Source organism: Bos mutus, chromosome 17, assembly GCF_027580195.1.
Source record: "Bos mutus isolate GX-2022 chromosome 17, NWIPB_WYAK_1.1, whole genome shotgun sequence".
In the NCBI taxonomy this organism is placed as follows: domain Eukaryota; kingdom Metazoa; phylum Chordata; class Mammalia; order Artiodactyla; family Bovidae; genus Bos; species Bos mutus.
Window position 1 is genome coordinate 24,510,003 of NC_091633.1, and position 16,914 is coordinate 24,526,916.

At 46.1% G+C, this 16,914-nt stretch overlaps 1 protein-coding gene across 1 annotated transcript in view; it reads right to left on the reverse strand.

Annotated features, from left to right (window-relative positions):
* Positions 1-713: 713 nt before the first annotated feature.
* The window catches only part of TMEM132D (transmembrane protein 132D), an 896,135-nt gene continuing 879,934 nt past the window's right edge, over positions 714-16,914 (reverse strand). Inside the window, 4 exon segments of the mRNA XM_005898418.2 lie at positions 714-4,446; positions 4,449-4,524; positions 8,659-8,850; positions 12,214-12,487. Coding sequence (XP_005898480.2) covers positions 3,344-4,446; positions 4,449-4,524; positions 8,659-8,850; positions 12,214-12,487 — 1,645 coding nt within the window. The 3' untranslated portion in view covers positions 714-3,343.

Sequence of the window (16,914 nt, forward strand, 5' to 3'; positions counted from 1 at the left end):
TCTCACCAGAGTCTGAAATTTTCGAGAGAAGACAGAAATTCAGATTTTTTTTTAGGTGCAATGGCCAAAGTCTTAAGCATTGACCCAGTCTTTTTCTATACCATAACCTATTTTATTATCCTTCATATAATGTATGATGATCTGAAAATTACATTGTTGTTAATCTCCTCCACCCCACACTAGAGGTCTTTGAGAGTAGGCATGGGTCTATTTACCACTCATCCTTGGCCTGCAAGGAGATCAAACCAGTCATTCCTAAAGGAAATCCACCTTGACTATTCATTGGAAGGACTGATGCTGAAGTTGAAGTTCCAAAACTTTGGCCACCTAATGCGAAGAGCCGACTCATTGGAAAAGACCCTGATGCTGGGAAAGATTGAGAGCAGGAGGAGAAGGGGGTGACAGAGGATGAGATGGTTGGATGGCATCACCAACTCAATGGACATGAGTTTGAGAAAGCTCTGGGAGATGGTGAAGGACAGGGAAGCCTGGTGTGCTGCAGTCTATGGGGGTCGCAAAGAGCTGGACATGACTGAGCAACTGAACGACAACTAGCATATAGTAGGTGCTCAATAAATACCAGTTGAATAAAAGAATGGTACATCACTTGACATTGCTTGCATGAAGACAAAGATTTCATGCAACTTCTTCTTCTGTGGAATCATCTTGGGACTGCAACTGATTATCAGAGGAATCTGAAAATCAACCTTTAAAAAATTATTTATTTGGCTACATGAGGTCTTAGTTGCAGCACTTGGGATCTTCACTCTGGCAGGCACACTTCTCTCTAGTTGAGGTGCAAGAGTTCAGTAGTTGTGGCATACAGGCTTAGTGGCCCTGCGACACATGGGATCTTAGTTCCCCGAGCAGATGCCGACCCCAAGTCCCCCGCACTGGAAGGTGGATTCCTAACCACGGGGCCACGAGGAAATTCCCTGAAAAATCAACCTTAAAAAAACAACAACAAGAAACCCAGCCCACAGTCACCGTGGGCATATACATCCTTCAGGAAATTGACCTCTGAACGTACAAGAGCGATCTAAAGAAATGACAGAGCCCATTCGTTCCCTCCCTCCAGCCCAAAGGGAGGCTGGGATACACGCTTGCCTGCCGTGGTTCTCACTTACCGCCATCAGTCAGCAGGCTTTTAGCAGAGAATTGCATGTGTGATTGATTTGCAAATCCTTTCAGGTCCTGAAGGAGAGATGCTTAGTACACAATGTACTTTGTCATCATGTGTCAACATCGCCTCGATGCGGAGAGCGGCATTACACGATGTAAGCGTGTAATTGGATTGTTGCTGGGATCTTTCCATCTGCATTTTCATTTACCCAAAGCTGCAGCTTTGGAGGGTCATTTGCTGAGGATGCCAGCCACTGGGGCGGGGAAGGGGGTGGTGTGAGTGCGTAGAAAGACAAAGGACAGCCATAAGCCGCAGAAGGCAAACTTTATATTTACAGTCGGTAAGTTTATAAATATATATTACATTCTTATAATCTACAATACATTCTGCACGCAGACGGATTGGAGAGGGGGCATCGACAGCGGTATGAAAACGAGGGAAAGGCTGAAAGGAACAGGAGTGGGTTACTGAAAGCAAAGGATTATCATTGAAAAAGGGTGACCATTTAGTCACCCAGCCAGACAATGTAAGTCAACTTGGGGACAGGAGCAGGTGGCTGATGGCTCCTGGACTCTCAGTGTTAGGGCAAATGGACAGCACCTTAGTTTTAGAGAGAGTGCTGAGGTTGAGAGGATGAACTGGTGGAATTACACACTTGATCTCAGGAGAATTCAGTTATATGCACAGAGAGAGACTGAGACACAGAGAGAGAGGAAGCAGAGAGATAGGTTCAGAGAGACATAGAGACAGAGAGACAGAGAAAGAGAAATTGACCTTAGAACCCAATGCTCGAATAACCCAGCTCTCTGCCCCATAGGCAGGTACCATGGGTCCCTCTATCCCTCCAAGGTGAAGAAGCAGCAGCCTCATGTTCCCCCCACATGTGAGGGGGGCCAGATTTCCTGCCCAACCCTCGTCACACACACTGAATCTCAACTCTCCTCACCCTGTACCCCTCTATGGGCATGCCCAGATTTATCTCAGCAGCCTTGGGCAGCAGACCAGATGGGACTGTCGCAAGACCCATCACAGACCATCCCTCCCTTCTTTCCAGAAAAGCCAGGAGAATGAGCATCCTTGGGTGTTGTATTCCTTGTGAGCACTGCTGACCCCCAAAGACTAGCCTTTTCAAAGCAAGACACGTGTGAAGTTGGCCCCATGGGGCTTCAGTGTAGACTGATTGACACAGAGGCCACGGTGGAAGAGGCTCAGCAAACAGTGACATGGGTCCCCACTGCCCACGAGTGATTAATGACTTTTGCAAAGGTGGCGATGCAAGGAAGGGTACAAATGTGAACAGAATAAATTTGCTTAAAAAAAAAAAAAAAGCCTGGTTCTTTGAACCTGATTGAAACTCTATGCCCAGGATCCCTAGTTTACCAATAAAGGGATGCTCCGAATGGCTCAGAGGGTTTAGTTTCCTGGGTGTTTGTTCTTGACATCTAGTTACAAAGGTATTGGTGACCTGTTTGCCCTCTTGTTCCCTTTCAACCCCTTGTCAATGATTGCCTTGGTTTGTCAATAACCCGGGTTTACCCTGACCCAGCCTGTGGGAGATAATTGGAAATCATACTTCCCAAGAGCTGACTCTAGGCGGCGCTAGACTCCGCTTCTGCTCAGGCTCACAGCCAGGTGAGTTTCCATGACGCACTTCCTCCCATCCAGCCCGCCCAACCTGAGTCTCCTTTTTTTCCTGTGGTCCGCAACATTGAATATTGCAGCCATGTGGCTTTGGCTGTATCCAAATTGCTTCGATTAAAGAAAGAGAGATGGCAAGTGAGGGACAGTTTTTTCCTGGAGGCTGTCGGAAGCTCAGTGACTCAGAACTCATTTTTCTTCCAAGTTGAAAAAAAATCTCGCCATGAGTGATAAACCTCTTTTCATCGACTGAGACATCGGACCCTGGAATGTGGACATTGATTCCAACTCGGGGCCTCCCTGGGGGATCCAGGGTCGTTTTCTGGGGCTCTGTGGATAGTGTCAGCCTGATCGTGTCCCTTTTTTTTTTTTTTTTGCCACGCCTGGAGGCATGGGGGACCTTAGTTTCCTGACCAGGGATCAAACCCACGCCCCCTACAGTGGAAGTGTTGAGTCCTAAACCATTGGACTGCCGGGGAAGTCCCCCTTGTCTTTTCATTCCCCACTGCGGTCCCCGTTGCCCCGAATCCCCAAGTTAAAGGCCGAAAGGTGAGTGAGAACCAATGTCTGCGAATGCCCAGTTTACACATCTTCACGTAATCCTTCCCTGTAGCCATGTGACTCTTGGCCTCCCCCAGGGTCCAGATCCTGGCCGACCCAGTTCACGGTATCCTCCCTGCTGGCCGCTAGGGAGTTCACAGCAGGGCATCCATCCTCTGGAGAGAGGGTGGCGAAAGTGGTGAATTTGACTCTTTTCCTTTTTGAGGTAGGGGACGTTGGGGGCTCGCTTTTCTGATCTTTCCCGTCCATGAGGGTGGGTCCTGAAGATCTGAACAGCTGCCCGTTGATGCTCTTTTGGGAGTCTGTGCAGAGCAGATACTTACTCTCTTCGAAATCCATGCCCCTGTCGATGGCGGTGATCTGCTCCTCTTGGGAGGAGGCAAAGTGGAGCTGGTTCTCCAGCAGTTCCGTCCGGTGGCTCAGGCCGACCCAGTCGTGGGAGTGAGTCATCCCTTCCTGTTCTTCGAAGGGGACCTGTTTGTGCCTGTACTTTAATGCAAAGGTCACGCAATTGATGAGGAAGACCAAAATGGCCAGGCAGAAGACCCCCAGCAGGGCATACATTCCGATCTCCAGGTCGCTCAGCCCTTTGGAGGACTGGGGGTCGTTCTCCTCTGTCTCCCCGTGGCTTCTGGGCAGGTCCACCTGGGCTGGGAAGCTGGTGAGGTCGATGGAGATGGTCTGCAAATGGCTGCCATCATCCAGAAGACTTTCCTGGCCCCTGTTCTTCTGGAAGGTGGACCTCTCCGTTGTGGAGCCCCTGCCTTCCATGAGGCCTATGGAGGAACTGCTGTAGTACTCTCCCTCCTGACTCCCCCATTCCTGCAAGGGCTTTTTGGGTCTTCTGTCACTGATGTTATTATCCAGGCGACCTCCTGCCCCTGTGTGTCTGCTGTCACTGGTGTTGGGGGTGGCATCGTTTTGGCCAAACTTCACTTTGATATTGGCTGTCCCCACAGCCAGCACGCTCTTCCGCTTGGATTTCTGGCACGATTCGCAAATGACCATTTCGACCTTCACCAGGGCCCCCTGTCCTTCAGCTTCAGCGGCGATTATAGGCCACTTGAATTTGGGGTCTTGGTGGATGGAGACCACCTTCTCATCCAGGGATGTGGCCATCAGGAGAAGTCTTTTGCATCGTAAATATCCAAGGGGGTGACGGAGCCATCACTGAATTGGACCCAGCAACTGATGGCTGCTTCCTGTTGAAAAGAATAAGTAAGCTCATCAAAGATGGACAGAGAGGGGGAAGGGGAGGGTGGAACAAACTGAAAGAGTAGTGTTCACATATACACACTACCACATGTAAGACAGACAGCTGCTGGGAAGCTGCTATATAGCACAGGGAGCTCAGCTCGGGGCTCTGTGATGACCTAAAGGGACGGGATGGAGTGGGGAGGGGCGGAGGGGCAGTCCCAGAGGGAGGGAATATATGTATACTTATAGCTGATTCATGTAGTTGTACAGCAGAAACTAACACAACATTAACATTGTAAAGCAATTATACTCCAATTAAAAACTAAGGTAAAAAAATTGGGTCCCAAAGCTCATTGCACACAAAGACACTCTGTAGCAAAGAGAATGTTACAAGAACAAAGGGAAACCTGTTACACAGTATAGAAGTAAGAAGCACAAAAGGTATAAAATAGAATGAATTCTTGTAAAGACAAGAGAAGCTAAAGAAAACCCACAACAGTAAAATGACAACCACGAAACACGACCAGGAATAAACACCTCCTAATAAGATTTGCTTTCTTTCCCGAGGTGTTGAAAGAAAGATTTTTTTTTTCCCCTTCGCTGGAAGATCTACTTCTGCACAATAATAGATTGCATGTCAAAGGAGATTTACTGGCTAGTGGGTCATTCACAAGTGTTACACATTTAAATGAAACATATTTATTACATTACTTTTAAGCTGCTTTAATACCCAGTCTCTGAACATTACTCACAACACAGATGAAAGCCCCTGATCTACACAAGGGCGCCTCAGAGGTCTGGCTTTAGGCTTTAGTTGTTTCGGGTCCTGCCACACAAGCATCTAAGGATAGGCTTGTATTGGCTTGCAGACACAGTCCCGGCTTGGAGGTGAGGGGTAATGCTCTCCAGGCAGGGAGAGGGGTTGGGGTGAAGATTAAAGTTAGGAAGCTCTCTATTGGGAGAATTTTTGTACTCCCATCCATCCTCCAACCCACCCATTGGGGGAAACTGGGAGACCAAAGAGTAGCCAGGGCCAAGGTTTGTGTATATCTCAATTTCTTTTCTTTTTACTTTGTTGCTTTAGATCTGATTTCCTAGGGACTAGTCTGACCAGGGAGATCATAAGAGATGAGATAATCTCCAGGCCTTCCAATTCAGTGAAGATGTCATTGGCCTTGACAGCGAACTGGCAGGCCCGTTGCTCCCGCTTCCTCCTGTCTCCTGGAGAAGCTGCTGCATCCCAAGCCCAGAGGGGTGCTCAGCCCCAAGAGGCTTATGCCCCTGCCCACCTGGCCATAGCTGACCTAACCCGGAGAATGGCTGGTCAGAGCCATTCATCTCAGCAGCTCTGAGCTGGCCAGCATCTCCCCCTCCAGTTTGAAATAAGAAAGACAGGACTGAAGCACTTAGCTGTGGGCAGATGAGTGGGAGCTTGTATGAAACTGGGGAATGAAGCCTCACTTTGGAGCAACTACAATGGATCGAGTACAAACAAATGTCTGGGCTCAGCATTTATCTAATGAGATAATGGATATGAGAAAAACTGCTGAACCCGTTTCACCAAGTTCTTATAGCTGGGCTTCCCTGGTGGCTCAGACCATGGAGGATATGTCTGCAATGAGGAAGACGTGGGTTTGATCCCTGGGTCGGGAAGATCCCCTGGAGAAGGAAATGGCTACCTACTCCAGTGTTCTTGCCTGAAGAATTCCATGGACAGAGGAGCCTGGCAGGTTATACAGTCCATGGAGTTGCAAAGAATCAGACACGACTGAGCGACTAACACTTTCACAAAAGCCTTGCTAACCTTGTAGTAAATCCAGTGTTATTTCAACTTGCTTGAGTGGATTTCTCTTTCTTGAAACCAAGGCACCCCAAACCACAACAGATTAAGTTTTCCTGGTGGTATCTGGTCTTTGGAAGTGAGAAGGAAGCTTCTCACATGAGACTGGGGGCTTCTGCTCCTGCTTCCACTCAGTCGGTAAATCCTGACCTTGTTAGACATTGGCTTGGACTGGCTGCTGGGTGGAAAACACCACCAGGAGCCAGTGCAAAAGCCACTGGGCATAACCCTGGTTTACAGGGTCAATTTTTCTTTTAAGCTGTGCCAGCTCTTAGTTGGGGCATGTGAACTTCTTAGTTGTAGCATGTGGGATCTAGTTCCCTGACCAGAGGTCAAACCCCGCCCCCCTGCACTGGGAGCACAAAATCTTAGCCACTGGATCACTAGAGAAGTCCTCTACTAGGGTCTTCCGATTGGCCATGAAATCACAGCAGGAAAGTCAAATGCACACTGGATTTCTTGAAACTGAAATGTCAGAGCCAAGTTGCAGGCAGAGGCCAAGCTCCACCCAAACCAAGCACAGACCAAACCTCAGGGTCACATGGCTTGCTCTGCTTGTGGGGAATGGATCAGCTCTGTGGCCTTATTCTAACTGTGTCTTATCGCTTCCTTAACTCCTCACTGGCCGTCATCTGATTGGATCGCCCCAGGAAGACAGGAAGAAGCCTCAGGTTATTTCTCCTTTGCTACCTGGAATTTGTGTCCTGGCTGGCATTGTGCCCTGAGAAGAGGGAGGTTTGCCTTTGGCAAGAATTCATATCTGTTTCTGAGCTCACCCACTTTCGAGTGCTTTGTAGTCCAAAGCCTTGCACACAGAGACCAGAGTGAAAGGGCAAGCAATTAGCTAACGCCTGATGGAGGAGCATTCAGTGATGGATATGGGCTGGGGAAACTGCAAGACTGACTCTGTGCTTCCAGGGGAAGGTCTGGCTTAGCCCACCTCCCTGCCTGAACGTAGTCACAGCCTCAGTGGGTGCACAAGGGGGCTCAAGTCGTAACGCACCTGCTGAGCATAGAGCTGCTGGGAAAAGGGCTCTTGATTGACAAGGCAAATTGCCTGAAAACTCCCCACAAGGACTGGAGGCCTTCCAGCATCCCCTCGGGAGGACGGTCTGTCTCATGGGGCACAGAGAATCAGCAGCCTGAGACCATCATCCTTGGGTGTTTGGTAAACAAGGCTCCTGAGACTCACAATCCAGGTTCTCTCTAAGAAATAATGTTTCTCCACCTCTGATGAGGGAGGAGATCAGATAACATTTTCAAGTGCCCTGTTTGTTTGGAAACTGTGGCATCAACACACAAACATGCGCTGCACAATACACACAACATGTGCACAACACACAGAAAACACACCCAGCACACACACCCATTCTATTAGCACATGCTGTTTTCCAGTAAAGAGAAAGAACTCCACGTACAACGTAACCAGCAGTTTGTTACTTCTGGTCGGAGCTAAACAATAAATGTGGAAGCAACTCCTCCATTCTCCTTCTGACCCCCCAGACCTGTGGCCCCATCATAGAGGGGCAGGGACTTTACAGGAGTTTGGACACCTCCTTAGGGTCTGTTCCTGCCCTTGCCTTCACCCCACTGCTCGGGGAGGTCAGTGGGGTGAAGAGCCAGGACCATCATGATGTGGAGAAACAGCAAATGCGATGTCCAGTGGGATGTAGAGCCTGCATTGAGCCCCTGGATTCTGCCTAGAATCCATCACGCATGGCAACCTTGTTGTTCAGCATCTCCATTTAGGGGGTAGGAAGCCTGAGGCTGAGCAGTGACTCCTTCACAAACCCTTTTCAAGACTAACAAGGACCTATTGTACAGCACAAGGAGCCCTACTCAGCACTCTGTAGTGACCTATATGGGGAAAGAATCTAAACTAAAGAAAAGAGTAGGTATATGTATATGTATAGCTGATCGACTCTTCTGTACACCTGAAACTAACACAACATTGCAAATCAACTATAGTCCAATAAAATTAAAAAAAAATAACAACAACTGAGGAACACCCAATGTGCAAGCCCACTCTTTTGTGGGACCCCCCCAAACTGGTGACTCCACCAGATGGGCAACCTCACCTGCTGTGTGACCTCAGCTGGTGTGTGACCTCACTTGATGTGTGTGTGTGACCTGCTCAGGGCAGGACCCCACTCAATGAATAAACCCACTGGTGTGTGACCCAAGCCCGCCATGCGGCTCCGAGACACATAGGGTTTCACCCTGGTGTGTGACTCTCCCAGTCGTGTGACCTCCCCAATAGGTGACCCCTCCTCACGGTGTGCCGTTCCCACTCCCACACCTGTTTAGGCCTTTGCAGAAGTTCTTGAGCCACCGCGGTGGCGAAGATGGCTCTGTTGCTCCCTGGGCTGAGTTGCAGGGAGAGGGACAGTCCCGTCACCAGCTGGACCCCAAGGTCTGTGATTGTCACCTTCTCGTCCAGCACGGTGACCGTCTTCTCGGCCAAGATAGCATCTGACAGAGGCGACAGGATCTGAAAGGCAGAAATGACATAGCTCTCTGTGGTTTCAGAAAGCCCCCACTTTGGTGTAAAGGATGCTCCATGCGGGGGAGGGAGAGAGATAGACAGATGAGTGCGTCAACTGCAGGAATTTAGATCTTTTTTAAAAAATTTATTTATTTATTTTAATTGGCGGTTAATTACTTTACAATATTGTAGTGGTTTTTGCCATACATAGACATGAATCAGCCACGGGTGTACATGTGTTCCCCATCCTGAACCTCCCTCCCACCTCCCTTCCCATCCCATCCCTCAGGGTCATCCCAGTGCACCAGCCCTGAGCATCCTGTCTCATGCATCAAACCTGGATTGGCCATCTATTTCACATATGGTAATATACATGTTTCAGTGCTATTCTCTCAAATCATCCCACCCTCGCCCTCTCCCACAGAGTCCAAAAATCTGTTCTTTACATCTGTGTCTCTTTTGCTGTCTCGCATATAGGGTCATCGTTACCCTCTTTCTAAATTCCATATATATGCTTAATATACTGTATTGGTGTTTTTCTTTCTGACTTACTTCACTCTGTATAATAGGCTCCAGTTTCATCCACCTCATTAGAGCTGATTCAAATGCATTCTTTTTAATAGCTGAGTAATAAGGAATTTAGATCTTTTGAGCAAAAGTCTGCTGTGAAGATTGCAAGCACTTGTCCATGGGGCAGGTATGTTTTGTTTGATGTAGTACTTTAAAATGGGATGAATGGCCATCCTTAAAAAATAGAGGATTTCATATTAACGATAGCTTTCTAGCTGTTCTGGAAAACTGGCAATATCTCTCCATGCTGGGCTCCCATTTGCCCTTTGGCAGCTTTTGGAGAGGAATAGCAGCCTCTTCATCACACTCCTCACCACTCCGTATTGTGCTCCTCACATTTAGGTTCCAAATCAGTCATTGTCTTTCATCTGATACCCATCCTAATTTTCTCACTGATGGCTCCTTCTCAGCTTTCAGAGAGCATTGGAACATGTGACTCCTGGGTCCCAATTCAAAGCAATCTATTTTCCTCCTTGATAAAATGATCTCTTTTATTTTCACTATTTTTTTCCAGTGGCAGAAGTACTTTATTAAATTATATCATTTGCAAGTGGTTTCATAAGAATATCTAAAAGGAAAGTTATAAAACATTCTCAAAAAATATAGGGTTAACAGCCAAATTACATTTTCTTGATCATATAAATAAAAACATTTTGTTTCAATAGGCTGTCTGAATATTTTATAATATATGCCCCAACTGACAGCTGCAATAAATCTATTTTAATGAGAAGTCCCATGGTTAATTAAGTCATTTGTTAATAATGGGTTCAAAAATGATCTCTTTTAAATTCAAGCCCATTTCCCAGAGTGATTTAAATTTTCCACAATCCAATATAGTTTCACTTATAAGTCTTTGCAATGCCCAAATACTTTAGAAACCTCACTTGTTGCTTAAGAGGATGATCGCCTCTCCTACAAATGGGGCAGCCACTGAGGAATATTATTTGGTCTCAGACAGGAGGAAAATGACTAAACCCGAGTGGCCCTCGAGAACCATGTCTTGTGAAAGGGTTTGCTTCAAAACTCCCATTCTGCACACTGGTCTACCCCATCCATTCCCAGCAGGAGGTGCTCACAAGACTGGTGGAGTCACAATTACTGTGTTCCTTCCTTCCGCACATTTCTGGAATGTGTGGGAGCTGTGGCCTGGTGAATGCAGCTGAGCATCACGGCAGGATGCAAAGCTTTCAGGTGACAAGGGTCAGTGAGGTAGACTGACAGAGTGAGAAGCTGCTGGCCACGCCCCGAATTCTAATGAGGTTAGTTCATCTCGAGGGCTTTTCAAATTTTGTTTTTAATTTAAAAATTAAAAATTTGTATTTTATATTGGGGTAGAGTTGATTTACAATGTTGTGTTAGTTTCAGGTGTACAACAAAGTGATTCAGTTATACATACACATATATCTATTCTTTTTCAGATTCTTTTCCCACATAGGTTCTTACAGAGTATTGAGTAGAGGTCCCTGTGCTGTACAGTAGGTCTTTGCTGATTGTCTATTTTATATATGTAGTGTGCATATTTTAACCTCAGATTCCTAATTTATTCCTCCATCTACCTTTCCCCTTTAATAACCATAAGTTTGTTTTCTATGTCTGTGAGGCTGTTTCTGTTCTGTAAATAAGTTCATTTGTATCATTTTTTTAGATGTACAAATGAACTTAATATCACATGATATTTGTCCTTCTCTGACTGGCTTACTCCATTTACTATGCTAATTGTTGTTGCAACTGGCATGATTTTGTTCTTTTTAATGTCTGAGTAATATTCCAGTATATATGTGTGTGTATGTGTATATATATACATCTTCTTTACCCATTCTTCTGTTGATGGACACCTGGGTTGCTTCCATATCTTGGCTATGTAAATAGTGCTGCTATGAATACTGGGATGCATGTATCTTTTCGAATTAGAGTTTTTGTCTTTTCCAGATATATGCCCAGAAGTACAATTGCTGGATCATATATATAGTGGCTCTATTTCTAGAGCTTTTGTCCCAAGATGGTAATGTCCACTGTGTCTTACAGACAAGTAATGTCTTGAAGTTTCAGACATGATTCAACCCAAGAAGTCAGGCCAGTGTTGCTCAAATGAAAGGAATATGTGAGGAATTTAAAGACTTGTAACATTATTATACCATTCATGTTATTTACTTGACAGTTCCTTTCAACCTACTCACTCTGAAAATGGGCATTGCCAAATAGTTACCTAATGATCCACGGATAGCACTCCTGGGCAAACATCTAGAGAAAACTCTAATTTGAAAAAATAAATATACCTCTATGTTAATTGCTGCACTATTTGCAGTAGCCAGGGCATGGAAACAACCTAACTGTCAACTGACAAATCAGTGGATAAAGGAGATGTGGTACATGTATGCAGTGGAATACTACTCAGCCATAGAAAAGAATGGAATAATGCCATTTGCAGCAACACGGACAATCTAGACATTATCAAACTAAGTGAACTAAGCCAGATAGAGAAAGACAAATAACATGATATTCATATGTGGAATCTGAAATATGACACATACATATGTACTTACTACTACACACTACTATATATAAAGTTGAAAAACAACAGGGACCTACTGTGCAGCACAGGGAGCTGTATTCAACATCATATAATAATCTATAAGGGAAAAGAATCTCAAAAAGAATAGATACATATGTATGTATAACTGAATCACTTTGTTGCACACCTGAAACTAACACAATATTGTAAATCAACTGTACTTCAATTTAAAGACTGGATATTAGTGTAAGAGACAAATAACAGAGTTCTCATCTGAGCTGTCTTACCTGAATGGTGGTCATCCCCAGTTCCTGGCCAATCAGGACTTGTCCCCCTTGCAGCTTAGCGATCCGGGGCTCCTCCACCTGCATGAAGTCATTTACCAGCTCCGTGATGTCCACCTGCCAATCGGAGCCCAGAAGGTGGGCCAGCTGCCCCCCAGGCTCAGCCGCTTCCGCCACAAACTGAGTCAAGACCCGCACCATGGCATGCTGGTATTGGAGCGTGCAGCCCCTGTTCCTCTTCTCGTCTTCATCCTCCTCCTCGCTGTCCTGAGCTGGCCTGTCAAAGGGGCGGTTCAGTTTAACAGATGCTGATTTGTTGGGTCAACGAGGGGGCTGGGTGTGAAACATGGCAGGAGCTGCAAAGGTGAGTGGGTGTAAGTCCTGCTGTTACGGAGTTCATAGCCGGGGTTGGGCAGGATATTTGGGCAGAATATTTGACCACTGCTATGGCCTGAGGACGGGCTTCCCCAGTGGCTCAGCAGTAAAGAATTCGCCTGCAATGCAGGAAATGCAGGAGACTTGGGTTTGATCTCTGGGTCGGTAAGATCCCTTGGAGGAGGGCATGGCAACCTGTTCCAGTATTCTTGCCTGGAGAATCCCATGGACAGAGGAGGCTTGTGGGCTACAGTCCATGGGGTCACAAAGAGTTGCGACTGAGCACCCACCCACACTTACGGCCTGAGTACAGGCCTCCCTAGTGGCTTGGCTGTAAAGAACCCATCTGCCAATGCAGGAGACACAGATTAGATCCCTGGGTGGGGAAGATCCCCTGGAGAAGGAAATGACAGCACACTCTGGTATTCTTGCCTGGGAAATCCCATGGACAGAGGAGCCTCACATGGCTACAGTCCATGAGTCACTAAGAGTTGGATGCGACTTAGCAACTAAACAACATGGCCCGAGTACTGACCAGTCAGAATGGACTGGAGTGGCCAGCAGAGGTCTAAGTTGTCCCTAAACCCCCCTCACCTCCTAGTATTCATTTTGTGAAATCCCCTTCTCCTTGAGTGTGGGCTGGACCTAATAAATTTCTCCTGAAGTAAGATAACTAATTGAGTTTTGCCAAGAAAATACACTGGTCATAGCAAACACCCTCTTCCAACAACACAAGAGAAGACTCTACACATGGACATCACCAGAGCGTCAACACCGGAATCAGATTGATTATATTCTTTGCAGCCAAAGATGGAGAAGCTCTATACAGTCAACAAAAACAAGACCAGGAGCTGACTGTGGCTCAGACCATGAACTCCTTACTGCCAAATTCAGACTTAAATTGAAGAAAGTAGGGAAAACCACTAGACTATTCAGGTATGACCTAAATCAGATCCTTTATGATTATATAGTGGAAGTGAGAAATAGATTTAAGGGACTAGATCTGATAGATAGAGTGCCTGATGAACTATGGACTGAGGTTCATGACATTGTACAGGAGACAGGGATCAAGGCCATGCCATGGAAAAGAAATGCAAAAAAGCAAAATGGCTGTCTGGGGAGGCCTTACAAATAGCTGTGAAAAGAAGAGAAGCAAAAAGCAAAGGAGAAAAGGAAAGATATAAACATCTGAATGCAGAGTTCCAAAGAACAGCAAGAAGAGATAAGAAAGCCTTCCTCAGCTATCAATGCAAAAAAATAGAGGAAAACAACAGAATGGGAAAGACTGGAGATTTCTTCAAGAAAATTAGAGATACCAAGGGAACATTTCATGCAAAGATGGGCTCGATAAAGGACAGAAATGGTATGGACCTTACAGAAGCAGAAGATACTAAGAAAAGGTGGAAAGAATACACAGAAGAACTGTACAAAAAAAGATCTTCATGACCCAAATAATCACAATGATGTGATCACTCACCTAGAGCCAGACATCCTGGAGTGTGAAGTCAAGTGGGCCTTAGAAAGCATCACTACAAACAAAGCTAGTGGAGGTGATAGAATTCCAGTTGAGCTATTCCAAATTCTGAAAGATGATGCTGTGAAAGTGCTGCACTCAATATGCCAGCACATTTGGAAAACTCAGCAGTGGCCACAGGACTGGAAAAGGTCAGTTTCCATTCCAATCCCAAAGAAAGGCAATGCCAAAGAATGCTCAAACTACCGCACAATTGCACTCATCTCACACGCTAGTAAAGTAATGCTCAAAATTCTCCAAGCCAGGCTTCAGCAATAGGTGAACCATGAACTTCCAGATGTTCAAGCTGGTTTTAGAAAAGGCAGAGGAACCAGAGATCAAATTGCCAACATCCGCTGGATCATGCAAAAAGCAAGAGAGTTCCAGAAAAACATCTATTTCTGCTTTATTGACTATGCCAAAGCCTTTGACTGTGTGGATCATAATACACTGAAGAAAATTCTGAAAGAGATGGGAATACCAGACCACCTGACCTGCCTCTTGAGAAATTTGTATGCAGGTCAGGAAGCAACAGTTAGAACTGGACATGGAACAACAGACTGGTTCCAAATAGGAAAAGGAGTACATCAAGGCTGTATATTGTCACCCTGCTTATTTAACTTCTATGTAGAGTACATCATGAGAAACGCTGGGCTGGAAGAAGCACAGCTGGAATCAAGATTGCCGTGAGAAATATCAATAACCTCAGATATGCAGATGACACACCCTTATGGCAGAAAGTGAAGAGGAACTAAAAAGCCTCTTGATGAAAGTGAAAGAGGAGAGTGAAAAAGTTGGCTTAAAGCTCAACATTCAGAAAATGAAGATCATGGCATCCGGTCCCATGACTTCATGGGAAATAGATGGGGAAACAGTGGAAACAGTGTCAAACTTTATTTTTGGGGCTCCAAAATCACTGCAGATGGTGATTGCAGCCATGAAATTGAAAGACGCTTATTCCTTGGAAGGAAAGTTATGACCGTTGGTCATATTGAAAAGCAGAGACATTACTTTGCCAACAAAGGTCCATCTAGTCAAGGATATGGTTTTTCCAGTGGTCATGTGTGGATGTGAGAGGTGGACTGTGAAGAAAGCTGAGTGCTGAAGAATTGATGCTTTTGAACTGTGGTGTTGGAGAAGACTCTTGAGAGTCCCTTGGACTGCAAGGAGGTCCAACCAGTCCATTCTTAAGGAGATCAGCCCTGGGATTTCTTTGGAAGGACTGATGCTAAAGCTGAAACTCCAGTACTTTGGCCACCTCATGCGAAGAGTTGACTCATTGGAAAAGACTCTGATGCTGGGAGGGATTGGGGGCAAGAGGAGAAGGGGACAACAGAGGATGAGATGGCTGGATGGCATCACTGACTTGGTGGACGTGAGTCTGAGTGAACTCCGGGAGATGGTGATGGACAGGGAGGCCTGGCCTGCTGCAATTCATGGGGTCGCAAAGAGTCGGACACGACTGACCGACTGAACTGAACTGAACTGATGGTAACAGCAGAAGTTACAGGATGTCACTTTCAAAATCAGATTTTAAGATACTTTCTTGTTTGGCTCTCTTTCCTTGGTTCTTCTCTCTTGCTTGCCCTGATGAAGCCAGCTGCCATGCTGTGGGAAGCTCTCTGAGGACATCCCACAGCTAGAAACTGAGCAGCCTCTGGCCAACAGCCAGTGAGGAACTGTGGCCCTCAGCTCAATAGCCTGTGAGGAGCTAAGACTGGCCAGCAACCATATGAGCTCAGTTGCAGGTCCATCCCCACCGAGCCTCATGATGAGACCACAGCTCTGACTGACAACTGGATGGCAGCCTGAGAGAGACCCAAGCCTTGCCTGGGTTCTTGATGCAGAACTGTGAGATGACAGGTTTTTCCTTTAAGCCACTTGGTTTTGGGATAAGCCATTATATCATGTCACGGTAGTCAATACAATAAGGCTCTGGATGACCAGTGTAGCCCTATAAACCAATACACAAGGAAAGTGAGCGTTTCACTCAAGGTGTTTGGTGACGATAAATGTTGAAAGAACAAGGATGGTGGCCAGGAAGCAGATGTTAGTTGTTCCCTCATCATCTGATGCCTTAGGCACTCTCTCAGCCCTTCCCAGCACCATCACAATCGCCATCAAACCAGCTGTTGATTCCTTGAAATAGTTCTGTAGCTGAAAAGTTGTGACAGCATCTGCACTGTCCATAAAGAGACTCAGCCAGGTCTTTCTTTTTCCCTTTTTTCAGCCAAACAGCATGTGGGATCTTAGTTCCCCAACCAGGGATTGAATCTGCACCCCCTGCATTGGAAACATGGCATCTTAATCACTGGATCATGAGGGAAGTCCCCAATTCTTTGGTGAGTCCCTCCCTGCAACTGCCTCCCCTCAGCAGCATCAATAACCATGCTGAATTCCATTCTTCCAACTCAACATTAGAAACCCCTGTGGTTAAGAAAAAGATCGTGTCTGAAACCATCTTCCAATTGCACATGGAACCCAAACCTCCATTCCTGAAGTCATGCCCTCTCCCAGGGGCCACAAGAACTCAAAGGGGTGGACTTCCAAGGGTAAGAATGTGAAAGCTATCCCTCACGTAAGTACCAATTTTCTCCTCTCTGTTGAGTACCCAGACTCCAGGAATATTTCCTTGTCTAATTCTGCACTTTCTACAAGTCACTTGTATGTGATTCTTTGAGCATGGGTCTCTCTGAGATGATAAAGTTCTCTGAACAAAATTCTCTTTTTATCTGATGCCCACTTATTTGCCTCATGTGGATAGTGCAGACTTGTCATTCCATCAAACACCATCAGAGTGATGCACTAGGCACACA